Consider the following 14114-nt stretch of genomic DNA (forward strand, 5'->3'; position numbering starts at 1 on the left):
ATGCGTTCTAGCTTCTTCTCTTTTATTCACACGCACAGTATCCTTTTTCACATCAGCTGGGTCGCCTTGAAAAGTTCTACTGGATTAGATCGGTTGCACAAACATGGCCAACAATATTTTTTTTGGAAAAGTAGAAAATTTATTAACAGAGCTCAATCCAAATGCATACTTCAAATAATGGAATGCACACTCCAAATGCATACTTACTGACTTGATTGCAATCACCTTAAACTATTTTGTCTATCTTACAACTTACTCTGCAGTGAGTTTGTAGTGACAGAATAAAAGGTCAGCTTTAGCAGGCTAGGAATACATAAGGATCAAAAGTTGAAAACAGTCCTTAAGTAAATGTAGTGATTTGAAATTACAAGCACCACTGCCATTTGTTAGCAGAGACTAGGTAGATAAAAGAAGACAAGCACCACTGCCATTTGTTAGCAGAGACTAGGTAGATAAAAGAAGAAAAGGACCTTAAACAAACAAATACTATGCCTATTTATTCAATCACGACAGTATAGCTTCTTTTGCTTAGGAACTTCAAAGTTCCTATAAATCTGAACAACTTACTTCCTACCAGGCATTGGAACAAACAAGCACCTGCAGCGAATGTCCTTGGTCTTAATTGGAAACACAATAGTCCCTTCCAATTGGTTTTTATTTTCACTCCAATACACGAGTATTGGGATGATTTGGTTTTATCCAAACGAGGGGATTTTGAATTTTCTATGGCCTTCAAATAAAGATAGCAGGGAGCTAGCAACCTCCCGAAGGTATCCAGATTATTCAAATGAAAGAGAGATCCATAAGTTTGGGATGAGTCCAAAATAGCAGACTAGAGAACCAGTAGTCATGCAGTTTCAGTCTACAATGATGTTGAAGGGCGAAACAAACATCAGTGTAGGGAACCAGCAGTGATGTAGTTTCATCCATCACAGTAAGTATCAAGTCAGCTTTTAATTAGCACAAGTTGCAATAGGTTTTTTTAGAGTTCCAGGGGTATACCCCCAGTCCGATTGCATTGCAAAAAGGAAAACAAGGATTCTGGTTCAGTTTACAACATGGAAGTGCCTGTCACTCTTCACAGAAGCTTGGCACTCAGGCCAGCCTGAGTTCTTAACTCAATTAGCATTAATAGGCTGATATCACACACATTACATTCCGGCTAATTCTAGATAGACAGCACATCGGCCATAGCTAGCATTACTTGATTTCTCAGGTCAGGTCAGTTCAAGTGCAGCCATCTAGCACCGGCCACATCCTGAGTTTCTCACTGAGACTCCCAGTCAGAGAGAGCCTCTCTGGCCTTGATGCCGCCAGGCTTTCCATCAGCTCCCAGTCAGAGAGAGCCTCTCTGGCCTTGATGCCGCCGCTTCCAGCAGGGTGATCGACAACTTGTACAGGTGCAGATGGCGAAATGGGCATAGTTGCTCTCAATTCTTGAGCATTGCGAGCATGGGCGAAATGGTACAAGTTGCAATAGGTTCACCCAAAAAAATTACCCTTTAAAAATAGAGACATGACTAAAAAAACACATTTGCCTACCTAGAGTGGATGGAAAAGCAAAAGAGGACATGCATCATGTCCTCGGTCAAATGAGTAAATAAAACAAGATCGCCACTGCTGAGAAAATGTAGTGGCATGCAGATCCTCGAGTTCCATGGCTCTTCCCGAGAAGGGACATCGGCTGTGGGTCCCACCGAGTAAATAGAAAGACAAAATTAAATATCGTCATCTTCCACCAAGCGCATGGAACCTTCTCTTCCCCCTCTTCTTCATGCCGCACCCCTCAGATCCATCGCGAGCGGGAGTGGATCTCGCCGTCGACCACACAAAATCGAAGCCCCTCGATACCCCCAATGCTATTATTCCAAGTTTACGTTATTCCTTCGATTAAGCATCTTCGTTCTCATCTACGGGCGGCATGGTGGGCGGCGCCCAGACCTCCCGGAGGCCGGAGCTGCTGCTCTGCGCTTGTGTTCATCGTCTCTTCCTACGGCCACCTCCCGCCTATCCTCGTGCTCGACCTTCCTGATGCTGCTGGTCACCCTTGGTCCCTGCTCCAGCGCGGCATGACATTCTGCACCCACGAAGTGAGCAGTCGGTGGAAACAGCAGCAAGCGCGGCGGCGATGCCCAGCCGGCGGCGGACGTCAAGTCCCCATCCATCCCTTCACTCGCGGAATCGCGGTGGTTCAGAGGTGCCAGTGCTGAATAAACACGCCCCCAGCTTCGCGTAGTACTAGTCCCTCGATCAGCTGAATAAACAAGCTTAAAACAACCAATGCCCACAGCCAATCAGCTCAAGCCAGATCGAATTAACCAGCATGCATGACCAACGAATTGTTTATTATATTATTTTGGTATAAATCGTGTACATCCTGCTACCACGCCTTCTAGTATTTATGACTTAGGTTTTCAAGCAATTTTAAATAATGTAAAATAATGAGTTGCAACTAGTTTGAGCATATGTAATATTTTTTTATAGGTCCAACATAGTTTTTTTTTATAGTTCGGCTCGGTTTATAGCTAGATTATTGTTCTCGTTGCAACTAGGTTGCTGTTTTAATTGCTAGGACCTGAACAGTTGCAATTGCTCCAGTTGTAACTAGATTAGCACCCCAGTTGTAATTGTGGTGTCATGTGCATGGTTTCCTAGTGTAGTTGTAACCGAGTTATTATTTTTCTAGTTGTAATTGGAGGACCCGAACTGTTGCAATTGCTTCAGTTGTTACCAGATTAGCGCCCCAGTTACAATTCTGGTGTCATGGGGCATGCCTTCCTAGTGTAGTTGTAACTATGTTATTGTCCTAGTTGCAATTTGCTCTAAGTAACTGATTAGTGCCCCAGTTGCAATTTGTGATGTTGTGTGCATGGCTTCCTAGTGTAGCTGTAACTCAGTTATAGTTCTAGTTGCAATTGGAGGACCTAACCAGTTGCAACTACTTTATTTGAGACTAGATAGTGCCCTAGTTGCATTTGTGGCGGCATGTACATTGTTCACTAGTATAGTTTTAATAGGTTATTGTCCTGGTTGTAATTGGAGGACCAACGAGTTGCAATTGCTCTGGTTGCATTGCTCCGGTTGCAATTGTGGTGAGTCTGCGTGGCTTTCTAGTTTATTTGTCTTAATAGCAACTGAATTACTATCCTAAGGTGCATTTGAACGATCTGAACAGTTGCTCCAGTTGTAAACTAACTCAGCATGACCCAACACACGGTAAGTAAGAACTAGTTTCGAGCATAACTTTTTTTTAACGGTCGTCGGGCATAGTTTGTAATCTCGTAGTTTTTAACATGATTATTTTTAATTGCAACTGTATGGAACAACTAGCTGTGCTGTATGTAACTTTGATGGGATGAATTTTGTTCTTTATTTTTCAATTTGCATCATAATTAGTTTCAACCAAGAGTTATAATTGGGGTCGTTGGTTCGTTGCTATGGTTGATATTGGCGGAACAATATTATATTCACACTCGAACTGCTTCCGTCGTGAAATACGAAATTAGAAAATCACAAGTTTCTCACATGGCACACCATCGCTGCCAGCCTGCCTCGCTGGTAACACATCCCCCGTGCTCACGTGGCCGCACCACCATCCCAACGTCTGCATCAGAAGCGATTCCTTTGGCCCGTTGGCTGCGCGCCTGTGCCTTCTTCCAAGGTGAAGCTCCAGCGGTGGTACGCGCGGCGAGTCGCGCTTCTCCGTCAGCTCCCTATTCTCCACACGCCTCCAGTCCGGCAAGCCGGCGGTGGCACGGGGAACGGCGCCGCCCAGGCGCCAGCGCGCTGCTTCTGGCAGCGCGGCAGCATGCCGCCCAGGGCCGCCGCCTCCGCGGTGGCCGCGCCGCGCTGCGAGGCTGTGGAGGCTGAGGAGATGCTCCTCGTCCGGCGAGCCTGCCCGCCGCACTCCTCGAGGTTCTGATCGACGCGCGCGTGAATACGCATGCAGGGGCGTGCATGGCTCGTCCCACGTCCCTGGAGCTGCAACGGATCGGAGTATGGATTGCTAGCTGATCTGTCAGCGCGAAAAAGGCCGCGCGTGCTACCGGGCGTCGCTGCGACGGAGGGCCTGTTTGGTTATGGTTACTTATCGACTTAAAAATAAGCAAATAAGTTGCTTATAACCCAAATACTCTTGCTTATAGACTTGCTTATAAGTTGCTTATGCATTTGGGTTGCTTATGGTTGCTTATGGGGCACTTTACACCTCCTACCCTCCTACCCTCATTCTCTCTCCTCTCTCCCCTTTCTCTCTCCTCTATCCCGTCACCACTCAGGCCCACCGCCAGTTCCGCCTGCCACTGCCGCTATGCCGGCCGCCGGCCGCCTCCGCGCCGCCCGCTGCGCCCGCCGCCCGCCCGCCGCTCGCACCTCGCCGCCGCCGGCGGCGGCCGCTCGCGCCCCGCTCAGTTCCCACAGGAGCTGGGTTGTTAGGGGTAGAGGGAAATAGGATGGTAGGGGTAAATATGTCAATAGCAATCAGATAAGCAACCCAAACCAAACACCTAGATAAGTTGCTTATAAATAAGCATCCATAACCTCCGGAGACGAGTTGCAGGCCCGATGCCCGGAAAGGGTAAAGCAAAAAAGCAGCCGTGCGTCCTGATGATTGGCTGCCATTGCCCACTGGGCATGGGCATGGGCAGCGACAGGGACAGCTTCAGGGCGTGTGCGCAGTGGGGAACCTAACGCGTGCGCAGTACGTGTTCGCCAATAATCAGCGCGGGGGTGGGCGCGAGGTGCGCGGGAGTTGCCAGCGGGGGGCGAGTAGGAGTCGTTAGCGGGGCTCGTATGAGGGAAAGCGCCCGCCGCGGGAAGGTACGTGCACTTGGTATATAAAATGCACGTCCTAGTAGTAAATGGTTTTGCAACGGATAGTAAACTTACTGTTATTGCCTCATTTGCAACTGGTCAGTTCTAGTTGCAATCTGTGATGGTGTGCGTGTGGGTTCCTCATGTAGTTGTTACTAGGTTATTGCCCTAAATGTAATTTGAGGTTCCAACCACTTGCAACCTGAGCAAATTTGGTCCGGTCCGGCCCGAGCTCACCGGACTAAGCCCAGCTTGTGACCTTTATTTTTTTTAATTGTTTTTTAATAAAAAAGAGCGAGTGGCCTAGCCCGACTTGAAAAAAGCCCGAAACGACAGGCTCGAAAGCTGTTCGTGGGCGGATTTGGTAAAGTTTTTTTTGGCCCGAATCATTTCGGGCTTTTTGTCAGCTCGGCCCGCATTTTGCTCAGGTCTAGTTGCAACTAGATTAGTGCTCTAGTTGGAATTGTGGTTGCGTGTGCACGACTTCCTAGTGTAGTAATAATTAGGTTATCATCCTAGTGGTAACTAGGCTACTGTCCTTATTGCAATTGGAGGACCTGATTAATTATAATTCCTCCTGTTGTAACTAGATTAGTGCCCCAGTTGCAATTTGATGACATGTGTAACTAGTTTATTATCTTAGTTGTAAATGAGATATTGACCTAGTTGCAATTGTTAGAGATCTCGACCAGTTGCAATTGCTCTAGTTGTTAGTTGTAACTAGATTAGTGCTCCGGTTACAATTGTGATGCGTATGCATCGCTTCGTAACTGGATTATTATGCTAGATGCAAGTGAGTTATTATCCTAGTTAGAGTTGTAATTGCTCTTTGTTGTATCTATCACCTTAGTTGCAACGACCTTTTGTATATTTTCAGTTGCTATTATCTGCGTTTCAATAGTTGTAATTGGACATTGATTATAACAACAAATTATTTACACAGTACTTAAAAACTTCAGGAAAATATAGCTTTCGTAGATCTCACCAGGTTAAGGTATATATTCCAATAAAATGCTCAGACGGATTGAATATGGGGCTTATGGTTTAGAAGATATTACATTTTAAAGATTGAAATCAGCGAAAAGATCCTGTGCATGCACATCGTCCGTTGGCTAGTGGGATTAGCTTGCTTTTTATAATTCCTTCCTAGAGCAGAATAGAGTGTGAGCAGGAAGGTTGAACCGTGCATGCGCACCGTACGACCACCAAAGAATAGAGTATATAACTGGGCGGACAGACGCGCTCTGCGCTCCCTCGGGATGCTTCCTTTTTTATTTTTATTTTTCCCTGAGAGCAGCACGGACGGTCTCGAACTTTTCTCAGCCTCTCGTCGTGTCGCCTCCTCGCAAAATAAGTCCTGAATCAACGTGTCTCGCAGCGACGCAGGACGCGGCAGAATCGGCAGCGCCAACCCAACGCGCCCTTTGGTGCAGAGGACATGTACCTTCAAACAGTACGTGATGGGCAGGTCTCAGTCTTAAGATCTTGTTTAGTTCCTAATTTAGGAGTGGTAAAATTGGTATTTTGCCATAAATGCGCAACTGTAGCATTTCATTTGTATTTGTGAAATATTGTCCAGATATTGACTAATTAGGCTTAAAAGATTCGTCTCGCAAAGTACAACAAAACTGTGCAATTAGTTTTTGATTTCATCTACATTTAGTATTCCATGCATGTACCGCAAGTTTGATGTGATGGGGAATCTTCTTTTTGCATAGTGCTAAAGTTGGGAATTTGAGAGTAACTAAACATGGCCTTAAGGTACGTTTGGAGGAGCTCCGGCTCCTCTTCGGTGTGAGACGGGAGGAGGGGGGAGAAAAAATGGGCTCCAGTAAACAGTGTCGCCGGTGTTTTGTCAGAGGAGCCCGATCCGGCAAAAACTTTACCAAAACTCGCCTAGGCCTTGTTTAGTTGCCCAACTTGGGTGCACCCAAATTACTATAGCAACACTGTAGCGTTTCGTTTGTATTTGTGAATTATTGTCCAAATATTGACTAATTAGGCTCAAAAAATTCATCTCGCAAAGTACAACAAAACTGTGCAATTAGTTTTTGATTTCGTCTACGTTTAGTACTCCATGCATGTACCGCAAGTTTGATGTGATGAGGAATCTTCTTTTTGCATAGTGTTAAAGTTGGGAGTTGGGGGTGAAGTAAACAAGGCGCTAGCACCATTGTCCGGCCATGTGGAGGAGTACGATGCCTTGCAGGTCCGGCGACAGCGACTTGCCATTGTCAGATTTGGCCAATAGATCATGTCCGACGGATCATTAAATGCACTACGGTTCTACTTTAGGGGTGAAAAATGCACTACGGTTCTACTTTAGGGGTGAAAAATGCACTACGGTTGTAGGGTGAGGGTCACGGTGGTGCAGATATTATCGGTCCGTTTGTCGGATCGACGAGGTTGAAACACTCAAATAGCAAGTTGGTATCTAAATCCGGACATTCAGTATCCATACAGTATCCGAATCCAGATAAAAGTTGCATTTAGATCCAAATAGGATGAATATCAATATTTGACACATCTTATCACTATTCGTATCTAAATTCGATTCGTAAAAAAATAACTATTTGTATTTATATCCGCAATATCTGTTGGTATCCAATCCATTTTCATCCTTAGTGCTACTCACAAGTAACAACCCAACCAGCAGCAACCTTGCATGAGAAGAGGATCAATGTAAACATTTGGGCTTCATTTGGCAGGGCTCCAGGAGCAGCTTCTCCCGAAGCCCTGCCAAAGGGTGCTCTCCGGGCGGAAGGGCTCCAGCTTCGGCTCCGGAGCCCCGCGAATCCTGCTGAGGGGAGCTGTTTCGGAGAGGCGGAGCTAAAAAACCCGGCTCCTGTAGCTCCTCCTCGGCCGTTTCCCTCTGTGCCCTCGAGGGAGGGCCCGCAGGCAGCGGAGCCGGTAGCAGGTAGGCTGGAAGGTAGAGGTGGATGGAGACGACGATGGGCAGGAGGCTGCCGGCGGCGGGGAGGTGGGGACGGACGGAGACAGCGTTGGTGACGGTCAGGAGGCGGGGGCGGAGGTGGCCGACGGTGATGGAGGGCAGGCCGGTCGGGAGGAGATGACGGTTGGGAGTGGATAGGAGCAGCGGTGGGAGGATAGGGAAGAGAGAGAAGAGTGGGAGGCTGGCGGTGGGAAGATAGGGGGGAGAGAGAAGGAAAGAAAAAAATAGGAAAAGGAATGGGAGGAGAGAAAAAATAGGAAAAGGAATGGGAGGAGAGAAAAAATAGGAAAAGGAAATAGGAAGAGAAAAGAAGGAAAATAATTGGGAAGAAAAGAAAAAAAGAAAATGAAATGGTATTATGGGTATTTCATTTTATCTAATTATTTTAAACTACACGAAAGAGCTATTTTGCCAAACATTTTTTTAAAAGGAGGAGTCAGAGCTGTAGAAGCCACTCCATTAGAGGAGTCAGAGGAGCCAGAGCACTGCCAAACTAACCCTTGATTGACCACATGACCAACCGAGCATCTCATTGTTGCCACTGATACAGTCCACCATAAAAGTGAAGTCCCCGGCCACGGTCATCTCGTAGTGATGGCATGCAGGTCGGCACAAGCATGGCAGCACAGAAATGAGAAGATGTGTACTACAAGTACGTTCGTGTGTGATGATGGGCTGTAGAGAATATATTATAAAGAACAAGCGCAAAGACCGATAAGAAGCAAAGGTGTTAATAAAGATAAATCTAGTCCACAAAGTCAATCATGGTAAAAGCTGAGCAAGAATGCATGGCCTCTGTCCCACTGCATTGTTTTGGGTAAATTTACTCAAACCTCTGCACGAGTTCATATCTAATCATATAATTCAAGTATAATAATAATTTTATCTAGCAATGCAAACATTACTAACTCTCATCGGGAACCAATGATATATACCAGAAATTTAACAGAGCACAATTACAGGTTACAGGTTACAGTTTGAGCCTGGGCATAGCTCCCTGCTGAAATGTCACAGGTCCAATAGAGCCCCGCAACACGCATTGCACCAGGCATGGAAATGAAGAAGCACCAATAATGAGTCTCCGGATTCCGAGATTCTCATGGTTTACCTCAACATCTACGTAGGTGAGAGCTGGCAGCCTGTCACGGTCACATCTGAAATTTGCAAGATGAGCGACCCAAGTTGCAAGCCACTCGAAGTAATTTTCTTGGTTTTTTCCTCCCATTTCTGCAGTTTGTAAGCTTTAGCACTCTCTGAAGCTTTATATGAACAAACGGTAGAACAAGAGCACCATGAAGAAGCTGAGCAAGTGATTCGTGCTGAAAAGGATCACTGAAAAACGAATAGTCGAACCACTGTACTACTCAACAGGAACATAACCTGCTAAATTTTTTTAGCATATATTGTGCATCGTTACCCAAAAGCAAATCCCTTGATACAAATTCCGAACTATGTCACTGCGGTGAGGCCTGGCATGTCCAATGAAGTCCGATTTGAACAAACCGTGCAGCAAGTACAATGCAGAGGATGATCAAGCGAATTTATCTTTTTGAGATTATGAAGTAATCAAACCACAACAATGCAATGACTTTTGTCACTTGTTACAAATGACGAATCTTGTGCCCCTTACTTATTCGCCCAAACACAGATTCCTTCCAACGCTTTCCCACAACAATGCGCAACGATGTTCAGCTCCGTTACTGCAATGAGATTCTCCCACGGCCCCAAAACTTTGGCTTCCGCTAACATCTTGCTGGAGATGGCGTGTGGCATCATCGAATCGAAGCCGGTACCAGCCTAGCAGGAACATACTTGTTGCACTCTGTTCTTTCCAGACCTCCATGTCGTCAATTGCAGTTGCAGGTTCACCAGGACGGCACATTGCGGTACCATTCCCCAATGGCAAGATGCCAAGATCCTATTGTCCCTGCACCGCGTTACTGATTTCAGACAAACAAAGGTAAAATTTAGCTAGCTAGGAAGACATAAAAGTGAATGAGCAAGCATGTAAAAGACACATATCAGGTTGCTTGAGCCCGGAAATCTAATCCAAAGAATTTAATCATTTAAAGTTTGGGCCTCATATGAGCAGGAAAAAAAACTTCAGCATCTGTTCCACTGTAATCGATTATATACATTCACGTTAATCTACACACTAGTAGTCCAGAGACTTCGTTCGACAGCATATACTAACATCTTAGCTAAACCTGCAAGTGATAAGTCTGTAAATTTCATTGTTATCAATGATTTCTACAATTTGACAATCCAGTGCGAGGCTGCAATTTCAACTATCAAGTTGCAGGTTGCAGGGATGTGATTGCATTGTTTTTTGATTCATAATAAGTTCTATTTGATTTTTAGCAAATATCAAAGGATATTTCCAGGCAAGCATGCCATACTGGCGATCAGCAAAAATCTAGTATACACAATCAAGGTACACAATTGAAAAAGAAAAACTACATAATCATAACCACCAATTGAATAAAAGAACCTACAGTTGCAACATGTGATTGATCTGGGGGTTAGAAAATCATGTGAATAGTAAATGGACAGTCTTATATCTTTCATAGAGTAACCATAATAAGAAAATATTTTTGTGTTTTTACCAGCACTACATTTCCTAACTTGCAACGCGTGTCCTTGGTCCCAATGAGTGAACAAATATGATAACTGATAACAGTACTGAGAATATGTTCGGGTAGAACCATGTCAGATTTTTGATAAATTGCGACACATTAACGTACATACGTGCAGGCCTGATGTACTCGCAGGGTCAGCTTGGCTGATGGCGCTGTCCATAGATGGAAGCATTTGATTTCTGCAAGTGTGGTGATTGATGTTAATAACTAGAAATCATCTGTCCGAACCATCGTTCATCAGGAAAGAAAATCAGTGGAGGTAGCACACCTTCATCCCAATTCATCAGAGTATCTCAAGTGTGGGATGGTTGGGATGCATTTCAATTGCACGCCTCAGCGCACGCTCAGCTTCCTCCACCTCCCCCTCTCCGGCACCTCCACGGCGGAGCAAAAAGGTGACATCTTGGAGCACCGGCAGGTTCCCCAAGCCGAACTCGAAACCGCCGGCGATTTCTCTGGTCTCCAGCACAGGGATCGCCAGGTGAAGTCTTTCCAGCTTCACCATAGCTCCTTGCTGAAACGCCACGGGCCCTATGTATCCCCGAAGCACGCAATGTACCAGGCATGGGAAGGAACAATCATGGAAGACTAACCTCCGAAGGATTCCGTGGTTCTGATTGCCCACCTCCACATCGAGATAGACGAGAGCCGGCAAACTCCCAAGTATCTCCAGATCCTCCTGCCGTATCTTCCTCACTTCGATGGACAGGAAAGAGAGCTCCTGAAGAAGCAATGGATTCAACCAAGCTGACAGAGTAGATGAACAGCATCCTGTTATTTCCAAGCTACGGAGATGTGGAGGGGCGACCCAGGCATCCAACTTGCATTCACCAACAACTGAGATGGATAATGTGTGGATTTTTTGCAGCTTGTGTAGACACTCCACCAGGGATTTCTCAAACCTTTTGAAATTCCATCCAGTGTGGCAGTCAATACCCAGAACTCTCAGCTCTGTTTGATTTCCCAGGTCCTCTATAAGATCAGTGGAGTCTTGGATGCATAATGTTGACAGCTCTTCAAGTGATGTGAAGCTCCCAATCCCGCATGGCGCTCTTGTCCAGCTATCTATGCGTAGGCACATCAGATGCTTGAGCTCAACGACAGTCGACGGCAAGCTAGAAATTTCATTACCTGTTACATCCAATGTCTGTAGAAATTGCAGCTTCCCTATTTCTCGAGAGAGTTGAGAGATGCCTGTGTCTCTCAGTCCCAGGTACCTTAGGTCAACTAAATTTTCAAGATACTTCAGACTGTAACCTTGTGAAAGGCAGCAACTTTGTAAATCTAGCACGCGTATAACTCTGAAGCTTGCAAGCGCTGGCAATATGTTAACAGCAGATGGAAATACAACAACTGACCTCACTTCCTGCATGCTCATAGTAGCCCGATGCGTAGCATGATCTACCATGCAATTTTGAAGGGATAACCGCTGAATAATCTCCTTTGAAGGAAATGTGTGATGCACGTGATCCAATATAGAAACGAAGTTTTGTTTACATGACAAGTAGCAGATAAGTTCAAACACCATATTATGTACACGGCAATTTTCTGTCATGTCATAGTACCATCTCTTATACACAGGTTGGATCATACCTCTGTCTATGAGCTCGTAAAAATACCTCTCTCCAATTTCAAATAGGCTCTCCCCTTGTTTTTCACATTGGATAAGATCTTCAGCTATCCATATTCTTATCAAACGATCTTTGCCAATTTCATAACCTTCTGGAAACACACTTAAATATAATAAGCAAGTCCTTAGATGGGATGGCAGATCATCATAGCTAAGTGACAAAATCCTTTTCATCTTCTCATCAATAGTATCTTTTATGCTAGTACCAATAGAATTGCAGACCTTATACCACTCTCTTTTATTTCCTCCTTTAGTAGCCAACAATCCAGATATCATAATGATAGCCAAGGGTACACCACCATATTTATGTAGTATTTTCTCAGATAGTTTGATCAACTCCTTATCAATGTATTTATCTTTGTCTTCAATTCCAAATATTCTTCTATGTAATAATATTTTAGAATTTTGAAGGCAAAGATTTGGCATCTTGTAATAAGCACCACCAACTTGTTTAGCCACATCAAAAATACGTGTAGTTGTGATAATTATATATCCACCATTATTAGTTGGCAAAGCACATCTAATCATTTTCCAGACAGAGATATCCCATATGTCATCGACAACGATGAAGTATCTGCACATATGGTAACACAAAACCATGATATTAGCAAGTTAAGCTCTACGGTAGAAAATTTATGATTTTTCTCACATATGATGTGTATATTAGGCTAGCAAGATGATTATTAAAAGACCTAGTGAGTTAAGATAGGAAATACAGTACTAAAGCTTAGGAATAAATTTTTTGAATATCCAATTTACAATACTACTAGGCTTTTGTGTTTTCTCCTTGGTTTATCGTCAGGTTTCACGATATTCATTATTGTGGCCATACATACATGGCATTATATACATTTCCTTTCTTTTTTAGTTCGATCTTTGGACACCAACATATGGGAGGCCTAAAATGATGTTTAGGTGAAAGAGTATCGGAAGATGCAAGCTAGTGTGTCACTTTGGGTAAATTATATTATAATAACATATATTGGTAATTCAGATATTTGGGTTTTTATTTTTTCAGAATCACAAATAATTAAAAGAAGATAGTAGGCCGGGGTACTTTGGGTTGTATCTCTAGGAGAGGAAGCCTCGATGCAACATGGGAGGTTATCACGGTCAGATTATGAAGAACTGACCAAACCTTTATCAGAGGAAGAAGTGAAGGACACTATGTTCGGGATGAATGAAGATACAGCCCCAGGGCCAGATGGGTTTGGTGTGTGCTTTTATATGATAAATGACCACTACCGGAAACTGGATGTTTGCCGAGTGCTAAAATGTTTGCCGAGTGCATTCTATCGGACACTCGGCAAACGCATCGTCACCGTCTTCGCGCCGTCACGTTGTTTTTTTTTGCCGAGTGTCGGTTTTAGCACTCGGCAAAATCTTTGTTGAGTGCCTAATAAAAAACACTCGGCAAAGAAATTTTTGCCAGCACTGTGGATATCGTGTGCTGTTTGCTGAGTGTAACACTCGGCAAAGCCTTTGCCGAGTGTTTTTTAGGCTTTGCCGTGTGCCGTGGACACACCGCAAACCTACCGGCTAAACTATGGGGTGATTACCCTGGTGCCCAAAATAAAAGATACCAATAATGTGAGTCAGTTTAGACCTATATGCATGCTCAACGTGAGTTTCAAGATTTTACCAAGCTATTGACAGGGAGGCTGACTGGCCAAGAAACTAATTAGTCCCAGCCAAATAGCATTCATCAGGGGGAGATACATTATAGATGGGGCAGTAATGTTACACGAAATTGTGCATGAGCTGAACCAAAAACAAATGCATGGGGGTGATAATGAAAATTGACTTCAAGAAGGCGTATGATAGTATATGTTGGGATTTTGTGGAAGAAGTGATGGAAAGAAAAGGGCTAACTCAAAATTGCGGGGATGGATCAAGAGCACCATTAGAGAGGAGAAAGTGTGCATCAATATCAATGGTGAAAAGGGGCCATACTTCAAAAACCCACAAGGGCTTGAGGCAGGGAGACCCACTCTCCCATTAATGTTCAACCTTGCGGCTGATGCCCTTGTACATATTTTGATGCTCGATGTACTATGTGTCAGAGGTGCGAGAAGGGTAG

General features: G+C 44.6%; 1 protein-coding gene, 1 long non-coding RNA gene and 1 pseudogene across 2 annotated transcripts; all 3 read right to left on the minus strand.

Annotated features, from left to right (window-relative positions):
- Positions 1-8670: 8670 nt before the first annotated feature.
- LOC111258210 lies at positions 8671-10503 on the minus strand. The gene is made up of 2 exons (XR_002678814.1): positions 10372-10503; positions 8671-9705 (listed from the first exon to the last, which is right to left on the minus strand). It is a non-coding gene; the product is annotated as an uncharacterized LOC111258210 (long non-coding RNA).
- A 184-nt stretch (positions 10504-10687) lies between these two features.
- On the minus strand, positions 10688-11782 carry LOC111258354 (disease resistance protein RGA2-like). The gene has a single exon (XM_022829567.1). It carries the CDS (start codon positions 11780-11782, stop codon positions 10688-10690), a length of 1095 nt encoding a protein of 364 aa, XP_022685302.1.
- A 634-nt stretch (positions 11783-12416) lies between these two features.
- LOC101774957 overlaps positions 12417-14114 on the minus strand; it is a 17700-nt pseudogene continuing 16002 nt past the window's right edge.

The sequence above is a fragment of the Setaria italica genome, chromosome VIII (genome assembly GCF_000263155.2).
Source record: "Setaria italica strain Yugu1 chromosome VIII, Setaria_italica_v2.0, whole genome shotgun sequence".
Lineage (NCBI taxonomy): Eukaryota > Viridiplantae > Streptophyta > Magnoliopsida > Poales > Poaceae > Setaria > Setaria italica.

Bases quoted from the DNA above. Each gene is read 5' to 3' on its own strand.
- LOC111258354 (XM_022829567.1), bottom strand. From the start codon at position 11,782: ATGAGCATGCAGGAAGTGAGGTCAGTTGTTGTATTTCCATCTGCTGTT.